Source organism: Emydura macquarii, unplaced genomic scaffold (assembly GCF_026122565.2).
Source record: "Emydura macquarii macquarii isolate MOO-44397 ecotype Brisbane River unplaced genomic scaffold, CSIRO-AGI_Emac_v2 contig_1253, whole genome shotgun sequence".
NCBI classification, from domain to species: Eukaryota; Metazoa; Chordata; order Testudines; family Chelidae; genus Emydura; species Emydura macquarii.
In genome coordinates this window covers 23,661,730-23,678,509 of record NW_027131390.1, presented here as the reverse complement: position 1 = coordinate 23,678,509, position 16,780 = coordinate 23,661,730, and the positions used below count along the sequence as shown (strand labels likewise).

At 39.9% G+C, this 16,780-nt stretch overlaps 1 protein-coding gene across 2 annotated transcripts; it reads right to left on the bottom strand.

The window, feature by feature from the left end:
- Window positions 1–299: 299 nt before the first annotated feature.
- LPAR4 (lysophosphatidic acid receptor 4) lies at window positions 300–16,462 on the bottom strand. 2 transcript variants are annotated; one of them, XM_067549741.1, is made up of 2 exons: window positions 16,389–16,462; window positions 300–1,973 (listed from the first exon to the last, which is right to left on the bottom strand). In XM_067549741.1, exon 2 carries the CDS (start codon window positions 1,825–1,827, stop codon window positions 778–780), a length of 1,050 nt encoding a protein of 349 aa, XP_067405842.1. In that variant the 5' UTR covers window positions 1,828–1,973; window positions 16,389–16,462; the 3' UTR covers window positions 300–777. The 2 variants fall into 2 exon arrangements, with proteins under 2 accessions (XP_067405842.1, XP_067405841.1); XM_067549740.1 differs by lacking the exon at window positions 16,389–16,462 and adding an exon at window positions 15,336–15,527.
- Window positions 16,463–16,780: the final 318 nt, after the last annotated feature.

The following is a 16,780-nucleotide window of genomic DNA, read 5'->3' as shown; positions in this document are numbered from 1 at the left end:
GACTGGTCAGTTCATAACTCTGAGGTTCTACTGTATGATTTTTTTATCTACAGTTGGTGTTTAATACAGTGTTAAAATCAATTGAAAGGTAACTTAATCATGTGGCTCAAAAGAACACAGCGTCTTGCAGGTGACTTTGTGTATCAAAGTCCTTTCATTATTTGCTCTTTCCTATTATTAGTAAAACAATCATTTCCTGCATTCTGTAAGAGAACTAATTAAGCTCCAAACCAAGCCATACTTACTGTCATTTAAAAAACCTGTATCTAGTAAAGCCAGAATACACACTTGTGGTAAAACTGAAAGCTTTTATTATACGTTTGAAAGAAAACGTACATAGTGTGAAATTAACATATGATGTATTTTTCAGAAGACAGGAAAACTTTTACTGAGATTTCTAAAGTAAGATAACGTTTTTATATTTCCTGACTGGTCCGAGGTTTAATGCTAAGAAAATATACCAAATGTTGGCATCTTTCAATACTAGCATCAGCTCCATTCCCTCCATCTATAATCTCCAGAGAGAGATCTACCTGGACTTGCATATCTTGAGCTCTCAAAATTGAGACGCCTATTATCTGATGGGCGTATCTAGACATGGAGACATCTCCGATTAACTCCACGTGTGGACACTTTTATTCCAGGAGAATGAAAGTGCCTTGTTCAAGTGGGTTAAGATAAATAGGAACAAGGCACTTGTATTCTGTAATAAGAATTTTCACACGTGGATTAATCAGGGATAGTTAATCAAGAATAACTATATATGTAGACAAGCCTTTAGAAATGTGATTCAGATGTTGGATCGCCTCTATTTGTAATAGCCTGGTCATTCACATCCTCTAGTATTGCAGGCAGTGTAGTCTTCATCGTTAGAGGTGTTTCAGTCTTGGAAACAGGGTCCATTTTTATTTGGGGACTTATAATACAAGACTTTTGAAAAGATTCTGACGTGAAGTAGTAAATGAATGGGTCAAAGCAGCAGTTCGTTGTTGCAATGCATAATGTGATTGGGTACATTGTCCTAGCAAATCTCTCCAAGGAGCAGTTTGCTATAGTTTGAGATCGTACAAGAGCATATAAGAAAAGTATGGAATTGTAGGGCACAAAGCATACTACAAAAATGGCCACATGCACAATGATCATCTTCAATACTTTTTCTTTGTTTGTCCCAATCTGAGACAATGTAACAGGTTTCCGGAGGGTCCTCAGAACCAGTGAAGAGCATGTGAGGTTCAGTAGCAAAGGAATTATGAATCCTACCACTTCAATAAATATAGTGATCTTGGACAAATAGGTCTTCCAAACAGTTTTGGAAAAACCCTCAAAGCAGGTTGTGCTAGTGTTGGAGACGTTGGTTGTAGAGAACAATGAGGCTGAAATTCCTCCACTGAGGACTAGTATCCAGACTCCGGCACACACTATGGCTGAATTTCTTCTTGTCCGAATGGTACGAGATCTGAATGGGTACACAATAGCCAGGAAACGGTCGACACTAATGCAGGTGAGAAACAGCATACTGCCATATATGTTGGTGAGAAATGCAGTCCCTGAAATCTTGCACAGTGTGTCCCCAAAAGGCCAGTGCCTGTTGAAATTATAAAAAATTTTAAAAGGCAAAGTGAATACAAAGAGCAAGTCGGAGACGGCAAGGTTTGTCATGAAAATGGTTGTTTCACTTCGCATTTTCATTCGACAGCAGAAAACAAACAAAGAGGCACAGTTTGTGATCAAACCAAGGATGAACACCACACTGTATACTGCCCCATACAGGTTGTATTTAAAGGAATCCTCTGTCAAACAGGTATGATTATTGCTGTGGTTTCCCATTCCAGGTTTTTTATGTGTTTCTGGAGCCCTTCAAACCTGGATTCAGTGGCATCCATAAAATAAGTTAGTGAGCTCTCTTCCTTAAGAAACAAATTTAATGTTGGTGCTTGAAGCTCTGTTGCCTCATGTGTGTGTTGTCCTATCTCCTGAGGAAGACACAAACAGTCAGTTCTGCAAACCAGCTATCATTTAAAGTTTCTGTACATGAAAACACACAACCCCCTCTCCCGAACACCACCACTTCCACAGATATGGAGCATGGTCTTACCACTGTAGATGTTCAGGGTTTTTTTAATTTATCAGGTACGTTTTCTTCAAGATACATCCCATAGGTAGATATGGAGTAGGTATCTTTTTTTTTTTTATTTTAGAAATGTTGTGATAAGGGTGATATTTGGTTTACAGTGTATTTTCTTATATACTAACCCAAGAAATTTGAAATGATCTTGAAATGCATCAGGAGATAGAGTTTGTCACAGAGGACAGTTAAGCATGCAGATTCCTACTGAAAGTCAATGGGAGCTGGGTGCCTAACTTATATTTGTGCCTTGAAATAAATCTCCACCTAAAATCTTACATAGGAATGGACCACCAGGTTTGGGAAACAAAATCTAGCCATAAAACATCACCCATAGCTAAAACCAAATAAGATTCTGAAATGTTCATAAAAGCTCTTAGAGCTATGCAGAGGTTAGAAATTCCATTTTGTGAAGGATTTTGACGTTTGTCATTTTTCCAATTAGGAATGAAACCCCAACATTTTGAAATTGTCTGCGAAAGAAAATTCTGAAAAAATATTTAGTTACAGCTGAAATATTTTGTTTTTATTTGCATTTTTAAAAAATTGTTTCAATTTTTTAATAATAAGTATAAAATAGACATTTCAAAACAAAATCGAAACACTTAATTCTGAAAAGGTCGCAATGGGACATTTCAAAATTATTGGAATTCTTAATTTTTTCTCAAACAAGATTTTGGCAAAACATGATTTCATGAAGTGTTTCGATGACTAAACTCTATTCTTCCTCAGAAAAGGGTTCTATTGAAGATTTTCCAAACAGCTCCTTTTTCACTTCTGATCTTTGACTAGGATCCAGAACAGGAAGTACTGGAAATCCCATAGAAAAATCTAGTATCATGAGACTTCCAACCCAATTCAGCAGGCTCTAAAAATATGGATAGCACTGACAAGCATGTAAGTTTTTTGGTTTTTGTTGTTGTTTTTTGTTTTACTGATTATTGGAACTGAATACTCAGAACCCTTTTGAGGTTCCCTCACTAACTATTCTATCATGTCTATTTTTAAAAAATGTGCAAAGAAGCAATCAGAAAGTTTCACAGATGAGAGAGACAATAATTTTTTGGGCATGGCTGTATCTCTGGGGAAAGTGGAAAATTGGGACAAGGTCAGACAACTGCAGGAGGAGCGTAAAATATGCACTGTAAAATATAGCAAACCAAATAGGGATTGTGAAGTTTGTTTCCTTTTGTGATCTAACAACTGATCTGGTAGGTAAAACTATAGAGCATTTTTGACAGATGGAACCATTAGTGAGGAGTTGGAGCTGCATCAAAAAGAGATCCTGTGGCAATATGGATTAAATAGCAAATTTTAGGTGGTATTGGATACGTGATCATTCTCTGAAATAATTGAAAACACTTTTGAAATTAGAACATGTAAGCAAACTACTAACTGAAATGAAGCATGGATTGAATCAGTATAATTGGATACATATTGTCTAGTAAAATCAAGTGTTTTCTATATTTTACTCCCAGTGGAAAAAATTACATTCTCACACAATACTTCTTGCATGCAAGTTATCTGTAAACCAATTGGTAAAATGTCCATTGCTCAAAACTTTTCTAAAAACCTACTCTACTACAATGAAAAGAACAAAAACTTCTCATTTTCTTTGCCTCAAAACTTTACCAAACAACGGAAATGAGTTCTGGCCAAATCTAGGAGTGCCCAGAAACCATATGTGTACTGTAGGCTCTGCAAAAGCAGCATCGTATGCCAGTTTTCTAATCAGTGACCCTACCTTGTCCCTTATAGATTGGTGCTCTTAGCAGGAATAATCTGTGTATAGGGAGGTGCACAGGGGTTAGTGCGGAGTCAAAACAAATGCACCATGGTCCTCATCTCTAAGCCTTACCTGGGAACTGCACCTATGTCTCTCATGTTGTGTAAGCCCTCTGTGAAACAATTTATTTCTATGTTCTGGGGTAGCCAGGATTGGGGCAAAAAACTTCTACCCCAGCTGCCCCATTTATTCCTGGGCTTTCTAGCAGTTGCTAACTGTATGTGTACCTCTCTGTTGGAATTTGGCCTGTGGCTTCCTGATAGTTTTTGGTAAAGGCTTTTAAACACAGATCAGTAAACTTATTTATCTTTACTTATGTTTTAGCTGTGCAGTTGCTATGAGAGTCACGGTTAACAAATATTCAGATCAGTAGTAGACATACCTTTATATGATAGCTGATGGCAGTGTGGCATGATATGAGATCAAAGCCAACATTCAGATATTTTCTACAGCACAAACAAACAGACGCTTCCTTATGTGAACTTGTCTCTTTAAAAAAAAATGTAGGGGGCAAAATGCTCTTTTGGTGTGTTTCAGCTTTGTAAGTCACACATTTTCTCTCTTGCACTATTTTAATGTCTGCCTTACTAAATTCATGATAAATTGAATGTCATTGCCAAGCAGTAGGAAACAGAACACAGAAAACAATTCCACAGAGAAACAGAACATGTAAGTTATTTTTGGAAAGGGTAGTTATAAACTATGCAGAAATGCACTTTATCTGTGAAGTAATCTAAAATAATCATAGGCTGATCTATTCATTAGCTGGCTATAGCTATATAAAATGAATGTGTATAGGTTTTATATTTTGCCTTTCTTTAAGGCAATAAGTAACCAGGTTCACAAATATACACCATTCCAACAGGGATGGTTTGCCTCATAATTTAAATCTCAGTCTACTAGATTAACTTCTTGGCTTCTAACCCACGTACAGTATATAAACAGACTGCACTTTATCACCATCTGAAGCAATCTGTAATGTTTATGCTGAAACTTAACTTGCATAAGTAGTTTCTTTCCCCCCCCTCATTGAGAGTCAGGTTTTCTACGTCCACATTTTGGAGGGCACAATTTTGGGCACTTATATTTCTACTCACCCAAAAACTTACATCAAATAGTTGGATATTCAATTTCCCAATTTATGCACATGGTCCTGAATTTTAGCAGCCCCAAATGTGCATTCAAAAACAAAGACTTGAAAATGTAAAGTGTGTTTTGAAATATTTGCCCTTATTGTTGACAAGCAAGCAATCTGAGCTAGCTACATACAATGCAGCTCCAGTGCACTGGAGAAAAGATGCCAGATCATTTAATTTTTTCATTTAACAAGGAGTCACATGGACAAATTTCACTTTCCTGGTTGGTGCATCAGTCTGAGGGAATTGTCTACCAACAACTGTCCAGGCTAGATCATGATCTTGAAAATGTGAGCCCCTGTTGTTTACATATCTAACACTTAGGCCGTTAAATAAGCTGACTCAATAAATTACTCAAACGGAGTCATTCCTTTTCAATTCCAAGGCATCAGGGTCTATTTTAATGTTTTAAATATAAGATTCATTCTTCTGCTCTGTAACCAGAATTAAATCAGCAGCAAATTTTCCCTGCCTATCATGCTCGTCACCCTATCACTCTGTTGGGGAAGATTAAGAAGACCTATGTGAACATTTTTTAAATGCCAAGTTCAGTGCACATCAAATAAACAATAATTTAAAACTCTATTTTTCAGGCAAATTATATCTTTAGATTCATCGTCCGCTATATAAAATATACAAATTCTAGTTTAGCAGTTAAGTGATACAGGGTAAAATCACTTCTATATTCCATTATGATAATAGTGAATTACTGGGAGCATTACATCTCACGTGAAGGGGGTGCTACACATGATTCTACATCTGTTGTCACTTACACCAGTTCATCCCCACTGAGGGGGAAGCCAGTATTGCAACAGATAATTGACTGTCAAGCTTGCTCTCACTCAGTTCACGTGTGCTATAGGGATCTTTCTCATCTACCATGAACTGAAAATTATGGAAAAACTCTCCTTCTCCTTCCTAAAATATGTGATCACTTTGTTTCTCACTCCATTGTCCTTACTCACTAGGACATTCTCATAATTGCCATGTCGTAGCTTCTCAGGGCACTCTACTTATTAGATATATTTACTGGGCATACTAAGAGCTATTAATTTGGGGGAGAAATTGTATTTGCACTGAAAATATTGCTTTTGACACACAATAAAAGGACTTGTTTCCCAAAAAAAGGAAAGAAACTGAGCTCTTGTTTTATTTTATTCATGAAGCTATCTTTTTTTGTTGTCTTTGACATCTCATTCCCCACCCATTAGCTGTATGAGGCCCAGTATAATACAGTATGAACTCAGTGCTAACCATAGGTATTCACAGGCATTCTAGGTAGACTTCAACCTGTCTCAGCACGGGCAAGAGGGACTAGATGACCTCTTAAGGTCCCTTCCAGCGCTGTATTTCTACGTTTTATATATTCTGCATAAAATTAATTTGATCACTTTAACTTTGCAAAACAGCTTTGGAATCAACTTACAATTCACACCGTCTCAATTAATGTTTCTTTCCCTTGCTTTTTTATACTAACTTAGTGGAGAGGTAAAGTGATTTGAACTTTGTTAGTGTGACTATTCAAGAGGTCATGTGGGTTATCAGCAAATAAAATTAAATGGCTTGATGATTGTCTTAGTTTAAGATTTAGACAGATTGACACAACCAAAAACCTTGAAAAATCTGATCGAATTACTGTGCTTAATGCATTTTATCACACAAAATAGTGTTACACAAATAGGACCAAATTTTGGAAGGTGGTTGTACCTGGATGAATGCCAGAAAAGCCATGTGCCAGGAGGTGATGTGACGGAATTGTTCTGGATTCCCTCATGCAAATACGCTAGTGTACAGGACTTTCATGACCAAAGAGTTGGGGTATAAGAGTCATGGGGCCTTGTCTGTATGATTCAGTACATACAGCTTCTGCCCCAGTAGAAGATCATTATGCATTGTCCTTGCACACAGCAAGAAGACTATTCCTGCTCTTGGCGAGACTGGTATGCATAAGAAGGATTTTGCATCATTATTGTGCATCCAGTTGGTAGAATATAAAAATATGACTCCATGGTGTGTAACATGATGCATAAATTATGTTTTAGTGCAGTGCATCATGTTACACGTCTGCTGAAGCCCAGCAAGGTGAATTAAGGTCAAAGTTACTATAACCACTGATTTGGAATTTTCTCCCTTTTGTCTGTTTCTAAGGCTAGTTGGATTATATAGAGGTTTTAGATGGGAATTTGTTTTGCTTTAAAGATAGTTTTTGTTTTTCCTCAGACTTTTTAGGATACAATCCTGCATAAGGGCTGCAGCATTTAGATTCTTCTAGACTTGCATGAGAACTACTGATATGAGACTGTAACACATCTCAGTAAATATGGATCCTGCAGATATGTGCAAAAGAGGTTTGTTTTCTAAATGCAAACTGAGATTGTGTGCCACATCTAAGATATTTCTAATGGATCTGTCATGGTAGCATCTAGTCATCAAGCATTTCTAAGGTCTTACCAGATTTGAATTAAAATATTAACAACCCTGAATTCAGAGTGCTAGCTAACATTTGGGATTGTAATAAAACCAGCTCTCATGACTTCACTGTGAGTTTTGTGATATATACTGATTTTTCATAAAGCCTCAGCATAGCATTATATAGGAATCTATTTACTCTTTTTTTTTTTTTTTCCTAATTAAAGTTTTTTGCCCTAATGGTTAAGGGCATCATTTCAGAAAAATTCTGTGATGGGAGTACAGTTGTGTCAGCATATAGAACATTCTCTGATCAAACAGCATCACAAATGAGATGAAATGAGAAACTAATCCTAATGATGGCATCCAAAGTCTGGGAGAGGTGAGGTGTACAAACAGTGGAAGAGATAATGAAGCATGGATCTATGAAATGTTGGCGGGGGGGGGGGGGGGGGGGCAGCTTTCCCCGCAGCAAATGACGTCCCTACTGGTTTTGGAGAAAAAGCTTGAAATCATGATCTAAGTGCAGCTGCAGCAGCACGGGAGCCAGCAAACAGAGCTGAAAATAGGGGCGTTTGAGTGGGAGTTCTCTTGGAGGAGAAGGAAGGAGGCAAGCCCATGGTCTTTAGGGGCAGTGAGTGAGTTTTGTGGAGTTGTGGATGTTTGTTTTGTTCAGGTTTTTTTGTCAATCCCAGATGAAATGCTTTAGACAAAAAACAAAGTTTTATACAACTTCAGATCTAAGGCCTTCTGAAGCTTTGGCATAATCCTGGGTCTCCACAGGCCTTTCTAGCAGACAGGAATCAGTCGGGGTAGATACATGTTGGTCACATCCCCTTTCTCTTGGCCACTCCCACTGTAGAGGTGGGGTAGGAGATGCTATGGTGGTTCTGGGCCACCTGAGGGGTCCCTGAGGCACAGAGAAACCTCATGTGGAGGGATCCAGCAGGTGCTACACATAGGCGTAGTTTGACCGCTCTATTGGGGGGCAGCGTGTGCGTACACATGCGCACACGGACGCATACATGCGCTGAAGCCAGTTCCCCGGCTCACTGTCTCTCACCCCCTGCCTGGAGGGGTACCTGGGCTGCCAGTGCAGTGGAGGCGATGGGTTGGCTTAATGTGGGAGCCCCAGCCCTCCAGTCACCCTTCCACCCGAGAGCAGTTGCCGTGACCCGCCGGAGTGGGGCGCTCCCTGAGCCAGCCCACGGCATGGCTCCCCACAGCACAGACTCGGGCCCTCCCTGGGGCTCGGGCGCTGACCCCAGCTTGTGGGGTCCACTGGCAGTACCCATTGCCCATGACCACTCGGCATCTGCGCTGCCCGCCTGCCCGCGGTGGTTCCACACGAACCCCAGGGCCTTACCCAGGCGAAGGGGCCATGGCCAGGCTCAGAGACAGCGGGGGAGGAAGACTGTTGACACGGTCACCATGGAGACAAACCGCCTCCCTTAGGCCCCACCACCGCCATAGCTGTCCTGCAGCCGCCTGACAAAGGGCAGCGCACCACTAGGAGCAAGTGGGGAACAGAGCTGGTGTCCTGCCAGCATCCAGCTTGTGGGGCAAGGGGGAGGGGTGTTGGTGAACAAATAGGTCCCATCCCACAGGGATGGCTGGGCACGCCTGGAGTGTCCCCGCCGAGCTGACCTACCCCATCATGCTCACAGAAATCAGGAGGAGGGGGCAGTGGCACATGACCCCACGTACTTCCCCGATGCGTTGCCTCTGTTTGGGGGGTAATGCCCTCCCTGTTCCCTCCCTCCCCCCCCCCCCACTATGCCCATGGATCCAGCCCATGGTTCTACAGCTCTTTCTGCACTGGCAGAGGAGTATAAAGTGGTTAAAAGAGGATCCAGGATTAGGGCTGTTCTTCCTCGAGGTTCCTCACTGAATGTAGAAAGGGAAACCTGATCCACATAAGCTATAATTCTAAAGGCTCGTGCTTTGTTTCCTTTTGGATTGTTCAGCACTGTTGCTGACTCTTCTGTCCTTGGAGAGCTACAAGGCGTTTCCTGTGCATGGTGACTTCTCTGTGCTGTATCTGTTTTGTGTTTAGCTCATTGAAATGTTTTCCTCTTAGAGGAATGGTGAACTGACCTAACCCTCAGGGCAAGACACTCCCCCTCCTTCACTAAAAATGCCTTCTTCCCAGACCTTTCATCCCCTAACCCACTCTAAGATTAGGACTATCTTCCAGTAGACGTTTCAAATTGTTACTGTAATGTGTGTGTCCACTAATGGGTAAACTTGATGCTTAATTCAAATATGTTAATATATTATTAGTATAAAGAGAGCTCAACATTTTGGGCCCAACTTTCAAAGGAACCTCAATATGATCTCTGAAGACTGAGCCTATAATTTTGCATGTGTCTTTTTTCATGCCCAGGTCTCTTGCTGGGTGGATCTCTCTTTACACTGGTATACCTAGATCTAATATAGCACTGCTGTTGGTCAGCATAGCAGTAGACCATGCAAAACCTGGAAAATCCAATAAAGAATGTAATATAGAAAACAATCAGTGGAAAAAAATCTGTTAAAAACACTGTTACACTTGTGACCTAAGCAGTTAGCCAATATTTGGAATTTGGTATGTTGTGTTTCCATTAAGATGAGAAATTGATGTTGAAGTCAGGTGTTTCTTTGATGTAATCCTATTTATTTACAAAGAATATACAAAGTCCTGTTTCCCTGAACACAAGAGGAAACAAACAGGAAGGAGTTCCTTTGCTCAAAGTTCCAAGTCTTTTTCAAGACAGCACTCTACCCAAAAAGTTCCCTCTCTTGTTTGGATTTCTCTCTCAGCCATGTTTCCAGTGCTTCTCTTGCTGTCTTGCTTGGCTTTTGGCCTGCTTCTCTGCATATTCTCTGGGTGCTTCTGCTCTCACATGCACACCTCTATCAAACCATACCTGGTAAAACCCAACTGCCAACATAAGTCAAATTTATAACCAGCCTTGCATATGGCCTGTGTTTTGGGCAGTGGCTCCTACTCTTTCAGCTATCTTACTGGAAAAAGGAGCTTAACTGCAACTTATATTTATCCTGAATGAATGGTGTCAATCATGCCCACCAGCTTCAGTGAAGTTTCACTCAACCTCTATCAGAATACAAATCATTCCTCTTTTGCAGTTATAAAACTCTGTCATGCGGGGACTGTAGGTTTGATCTGTCAGGTGCTGAGCTCATTCCTCCCCCACTGAATTCAGTGGCAGTTGAAGGCACTCGGCATCCCACAGAAGGAGTGCTTCAGACCTTGCAAGATATGCATCCTGCACTGTTTTTGGTAAGTGAATTTATTGATATAATAAGGCTTTGTTCTCTCAAAGGGCCTGATCCTGGAAGGTGCTGAGCACTTTCAACTCCCATTAAAGTCTATGGTCCAGATCCTCAGCCGCTGTAAATGGATGTATTTCCATTTACTGCACTGGAGCAGCGCTGCTTTGCACTAGCTGAGGAGCTGACTATTTTTGGGTATGTCTACACTGCAAGGCGAACTTGGGGTTAGTAGTTAGCAGACCCAGGCTTGAGTGTCTACACTCATTTGTAACCACAGGTTGGGAATTGTTGAACCCTGGAGTCCCAATCTGAGGTACCAATATCTACACTGCATTATGTGGGCCGGAGTACAACCACCCATATCCCAGACTTCCTAGTGCCCTCCCAAAATGTGGCTTCTCTAGCTCTTTCTGTAGTGTGGGGGAAAAATTGACTGTCCACTAAACTTGACTGTCCAGAAGACAAAGTCAGCCTGTGGGATTGTGGAATGCTTTTGATGGCTCCCAGAGCATGAGTCTAGAGGGCCGGCCTCTACAATGCAAAGCAACAGGGTTTGAACTCCGGGTCCCAGCTTGACTCAGGCTCGGACAGTCCACACAATGGGGTCCTGGGCCCAAGCCCTTCATTAGCATGATTTGTATGTAGAAAGAAGGAGCCTGACTTTGAACACTGGGCTTCCACTGCAGTGTAGACATCCTGACAGTTGAAGATACTCAGCACCTCCTTGGAGTTAGATTATCACATGGTTTTGGGACTCAGGCATCCGTATCTTAGGTCACAGGTACCTCTGCCAAAACTGGTGTAAATTGACACAGAGGCCTGATTGGTGTTTTCATAGCAGAACCTGTACCCTCTCACAGGGAAAATGTCCTATTCCTAACCAGCGTTCTCCAGTAAATCAGGCTTTTATTTTGTTTTGTAAATTGAAAAAATATTCAGTACATTATAATGAAAATACATGAGAGTAACATGTTCTAATGATGGAAACTAACAGAGAGAATTGTGACATCTTACTCCTTCAGAAATAAACTACAGGGAGCAATGCTATAATAATGGAATAAAGCTAGAATGATTTGTCATTACAAAAATGCAGATTGAGACACCATAATTTCATTCCCATAAATAAATTTCTAGATGCTATATTTCCAAGGATGACAGAGAATAGTGGGAAAACTACGGCATGGTTTATGGGGAAATGGTGTTATTTTTGAGTAATGCAATATAACTCATGTTTCACATGAAAACAAAAACATCTTGTGCAAGAAGCCTGTATCCGCAGATTCCAAAGTGAAACCCCAAAAATGCTGGAAGAAAATTAGCTTTTCAGATGTGACTTTATTTGGGAACATACATAACTTTTTAAAGTATTATGACAAGCAGCATATTGTGTGTGTGTTTCATTGACATATTGTAAAGAAAAAAAGCTATCACGTTACCTTCATATGTACTCATTTCTAAAATTGAATGACTGATGAACACTGTTCAAATTCACTTGCGCAAACTTGCCAACATAAAGATAATTTTTGTATTTTCTTGAAAACAAAACTACAAATATTTTGAAAAGCTTTCTTGTTTAATGGGGCTCAAGAAGGCTTAACTGTTATTGAAACTGAATTGGTCTTCACCCTTTCAGAGCATAGTCTCTCTTGAGTAAATGCAGAAGATGGTGCATTTGACGAAAACACGTATCACCACTGTCTGCTTTTATGAATAGATAACTTCTGTTTGCAGTAAGAGAGCTTTTCTGAAAGGTGCTGGCTTCAGGTCCCCAAGGACTAATGTCAAATTATTTATGGAACAGGCACAACACAAACAGCAGCAGAGGAGCAATCTTTTATACACACTTAACCTGACAACCCCATTAGGGATCGATGGGTATTTACGAACCCATACCCATTCAGTCATGTCTGTCTGGGATAGCTACATAGAATGTCATTTGTGGCAGTGGATAGTAGTCCATGCAAATGACCAGGGACTGGATTGATTTCACCAACTCACTTCACGTATGGAAGGCCACCAGTGTATTGTATGGTAATGAATGTTATTCACTACCAACCTGGTTTAAATTCCAGCAGGCAACCGAGGGCTGAAATCTTCTATAACTAGATTTTCACATTTTGGTGAATTCTAACAAACACAAATATATCTTAAAAAATTAACATAAGTAGACCAACCACTCAGGAAGAATATCCCTTGACAATTATGGTTAATTGACTGAAGAAATCCTAGAATATTAATAAAAATACAGAGCAATTTTATAGTGATTTCCATAGATGGCACTTTGCAAACATTTAGTAAACTTTGTAACGCTGTTAATCCTGTGAGAGATGGCAGGGTTTTAATTATGGTTTTCACCATTTTGGAAACTATTCCAGAACTTAGAGGGTCTGATTTTGCACCACTGAAGTCAATGGATGTTTTGCCATAGACTCCAATGGGAAAAGGCTCAGACCCAACCTGAATTTCCCAAACCACACAGCATGTCAGGGTATGAATTCTCTGCAGAGTTAGCCTGGATGTGAGTAACCACACTGCAAAACCACACCCGAGTTACTGTATCCTCACTGGTGCTGCATTCCCCCATGTGTGTCATTAGGACTTCTGTGGGTACATCCCATGATTCTTCATGCTGCAGTAAGCTGAACTGTTCTGATTCTTTCCCAGTGAATTGTGGGAGAAGTTCTGTTCTGAGCACACAGGGGAATTTGTGGGAAGGCACTGGGGGACTGTCAACACAGCAATGATTTAACCTGTGTCCTCACTGCAAAGTGAGAGGATTACCAGCCCAAGTGAAAGCAGAACCTGGGCTTTAACCCAGTGTTGAAAGCACTTCTCTCAGATGAGAGGTTTTTGTATGTAGATAGGAGAGGGACTAGGAGCAACTGGGCTAATTCTGCAGTGCAGACATACATTCTAGTGCTACCAGTTTAGGGTAAGTTTCCTCTTCCCTGTCCCATGTTCTATCCATTAGGTGTCACAGCCTCTAGAAAAAAAGTGCTACTGCTAGGATTGTATCTTTTCTGCTTGCTGTGATCTGCAGCACTTAAAAACTGTTTCTGGTAGAAGATAATGTTAAGACAGACAATTGATGTATTTTCTTTGTGTTCCTTGTCAAACCACATATTCTGAAAGGAAATTAATAGGTAACTGCATTCAGGCATGGTTCTAATTGTACTTTCTCTGTATGTTCTGAACTTCTAACTCCAGAATTTAAAGGACATTAGGGTTTAGATCAGTTGCTAAAACCAGTCAGGAGAAGTCTCATTTTTAGTCTCTAAGGAATAAAAAGAAGTATACAGTGAGGTCTTTCTCCCCTTCACCATGTTTTTCAGGATTTTCTTTTTAAGTTAATAAGCTTTGAACTCTTTAAAGTAGTAAAGTTAGCTTCCTGCTAAGTTTGCTTTGGCTTTCATGATACTAGTAAGAGAGGGACAGAAAAAGTATTGTAGGTTGAGAGGATATCCTCACCCATCTTTGAACTTCCTCATCCTTTAGGTTTTGCTAACTAGTCTATTCATATATTGGAGTAGTAATAAATTATCGACCAGCCTTGTCTTAAACAAAGACTCTGCACCGTTATTAAAAAGTATCTGTACTGCAAATCATTCTGGAGAGGGTGAAATAAGTAAGGGGATTTTTTTTACTGTAATTCTCTTTTTAAAAACATTACATTTCAATAATAACTAAGCTTCTTATATATCTATTTTTACATTTGATAAGTTTTTATATATACTTATAGCCAAGTCAGGGCCCCATTTAAAGCCTTGGGAGTTTTTCCATTGATTTCAAAGGGGGCAGAATTTGACTGCAAATGAATTCCACTTAATTATTTAAAATAAAACTAAAAAGTTTTACAAAATGAGAAATATGACTCTTATACTCAATTCTGGAAATATAGCTTCTAGGGCCATGATCCTGCAAAGATTTGGGTATGTGTTTAACTTGTATGCACTGTCAAAGTGCATAAAGCTAAGCATATAAGTCTTTGCAAGATGACACCTAAATTAGCGTTGTTTAACATAGAGCTGGTTTGTTAAACCTAAATTAAACAGTATATTTGAGACATCGAATTCAAAGTGTTAAAAAATGTTTTAAACAGTTTATTATTGCACAAGCTATTGTTATTGAATTAGCTGAAACAAGCTAATTAAGGATCTCTGTCACAGATGTATTTAATGTCATACTGACTTCAGAAGAGTATGCATTGCAGTGATTTGCATTGCAATAATTCATAGCAAGTAAATAGTTTTGCAGAGTAATTGCATTCCAAAAACACGGAGATAATTTTTTTACTGTAAGCATGTTGCTATATCAGTGTGAGAAACTAGCACTTCTTTCAATATTATGGCCTGGACAACAGGAATGAAATCTTTCCCCAGATAAAAGTATTGCTAGGTTAGTAATATTAATATTCCACAATTCAAACCTAGTGGGCTAGATTCATTTCTGGTGAAATAATTCTGTGTCTCCAATAGAGTTACAGCAGGCATCAGTCCGACCCAGTGAATTAGAAAATATTAAAATCAGATTCTCAAAGCTGACATTAAATCTGGATACTTTTATAACTTGAACCAGAAAATTAATTAATAAAATAGAAACTTACCCAAGAGATACAGGACTAGAGATATCACGCCTGCAGACAGCTACCTATTTCAGACAGCAGATTTCAGATAGAATCCTCTCTGGCAGGCCATATACTTATCCATTTTTTAATGGTTTGTTTAATCCCATAAGTAAAATCTTCCTGATTAGCTCTTTAGTGATTGTCCCTCATCCTTAAAACGTGAGGCTACTAGCAGTCATTTCCATTCCTTTGTTAGGGGAGAAAAAACTGCTGAATGTTGCAGCCATCATGCCTTAGGAAACAGGACGCAAGGAAAGGCCCAATGTCTGTGCAGGATCTGTGGGCAGGGGGAACTCTTGGGGGTCTCAATAGGAAATGTTTTTCATTGGATAAGAAGGTATTATTAGTAGCTGTAATCCCGCCCCCTCCTCTGTGCGTCGTCGTTTCCTTAGTCACCAGTTGTTGGGCTGATTGTGTTTCTCCCTAAAGAAAGCACCTTTCCCAGTTAAGAATTAGCAGCTTAAGTACAGCTTGACAATAGATAAATTTTATTTTCTGAGCAATTAGTTGGCAGATACAGCCGGTGTGAGTGTGCTTTCAGCAGAGGATTGCTTTAAACTAGCAACTGTAATGAGCAAGGCGTTACCCATGTCTGAAAGCTCACATTTTGTATTTCCAGAGCTATCTTGATTTGTTTCCCTCAATTAGAAAAAAGCGGGGAGAGATTTCTGAGTCAGACATGCACCAGAAAACACCTACCAGCTGCTAAATGAAACTTTATCAAGATGTATATTCACATCCTTCCATATTCTATTGATCTCAAATCCTTTTTGCAACTGTTTAGCTAAAAGTAAGCTAGAACAGATTAGATTCTTGCTCTCAAGCAGTTTGCTCTGAAAGCCTTAGCTTCCTGCTGAAAACATTTAGGAGGTAATTTGAATTTCAAATGCTTATGGAGATAATTATAAAGTTCACAATCTCCAGAGAGGTAGCACTTCTCAGGTCTTTATTGCCCAGTCTGCTAAAGCTTATGGTCAGTAAATCTGGCTCCTGATTTACCAGTTAACCAGGAGTTTTATTTCTGTCTCTTACCTTCAGATGCCAGCACTTCAGCTAGGAAAGGGTTTGGGGTGTCTTCTGTCTGAGAGGAAGAGCAATGTTAGTGGACAAATTATTCAGCTTGGCTTTCTTATGGAAAGTAGTGATTGGTTTCTTTTCTCCCAGACTTCTCCAAGCCCTCTGTTTGGGATCCTGAGTCTGCTTTTAAACTTTGGTCTTTAAAACGTAGCCAAACAGCTAACATGCCCTGTTTTCATTCTGTTTATTCTCCTTTTCCTCGGCTCTTTTCCGGCTGCTCTCACAGGCAGCCAAGGCCAGTAAACAACTCATTGTGAAGCTGGAGCTAATGCTATTCCTTGGACGAGTGGTGGGTGATACAGCGCTGCAAAAAGAGGATTCTCTGTCTTGCTCCTACAGGCTGTGTG

Coding starts and splice junctions, on each gene's coding strand:
- LPAR4 (XM_067549741.1), bottom strand. CDS start 1,827: ATGGGAAACCACAGCAATAATCATACCTGTTTGACAGAGGATTCCTTT.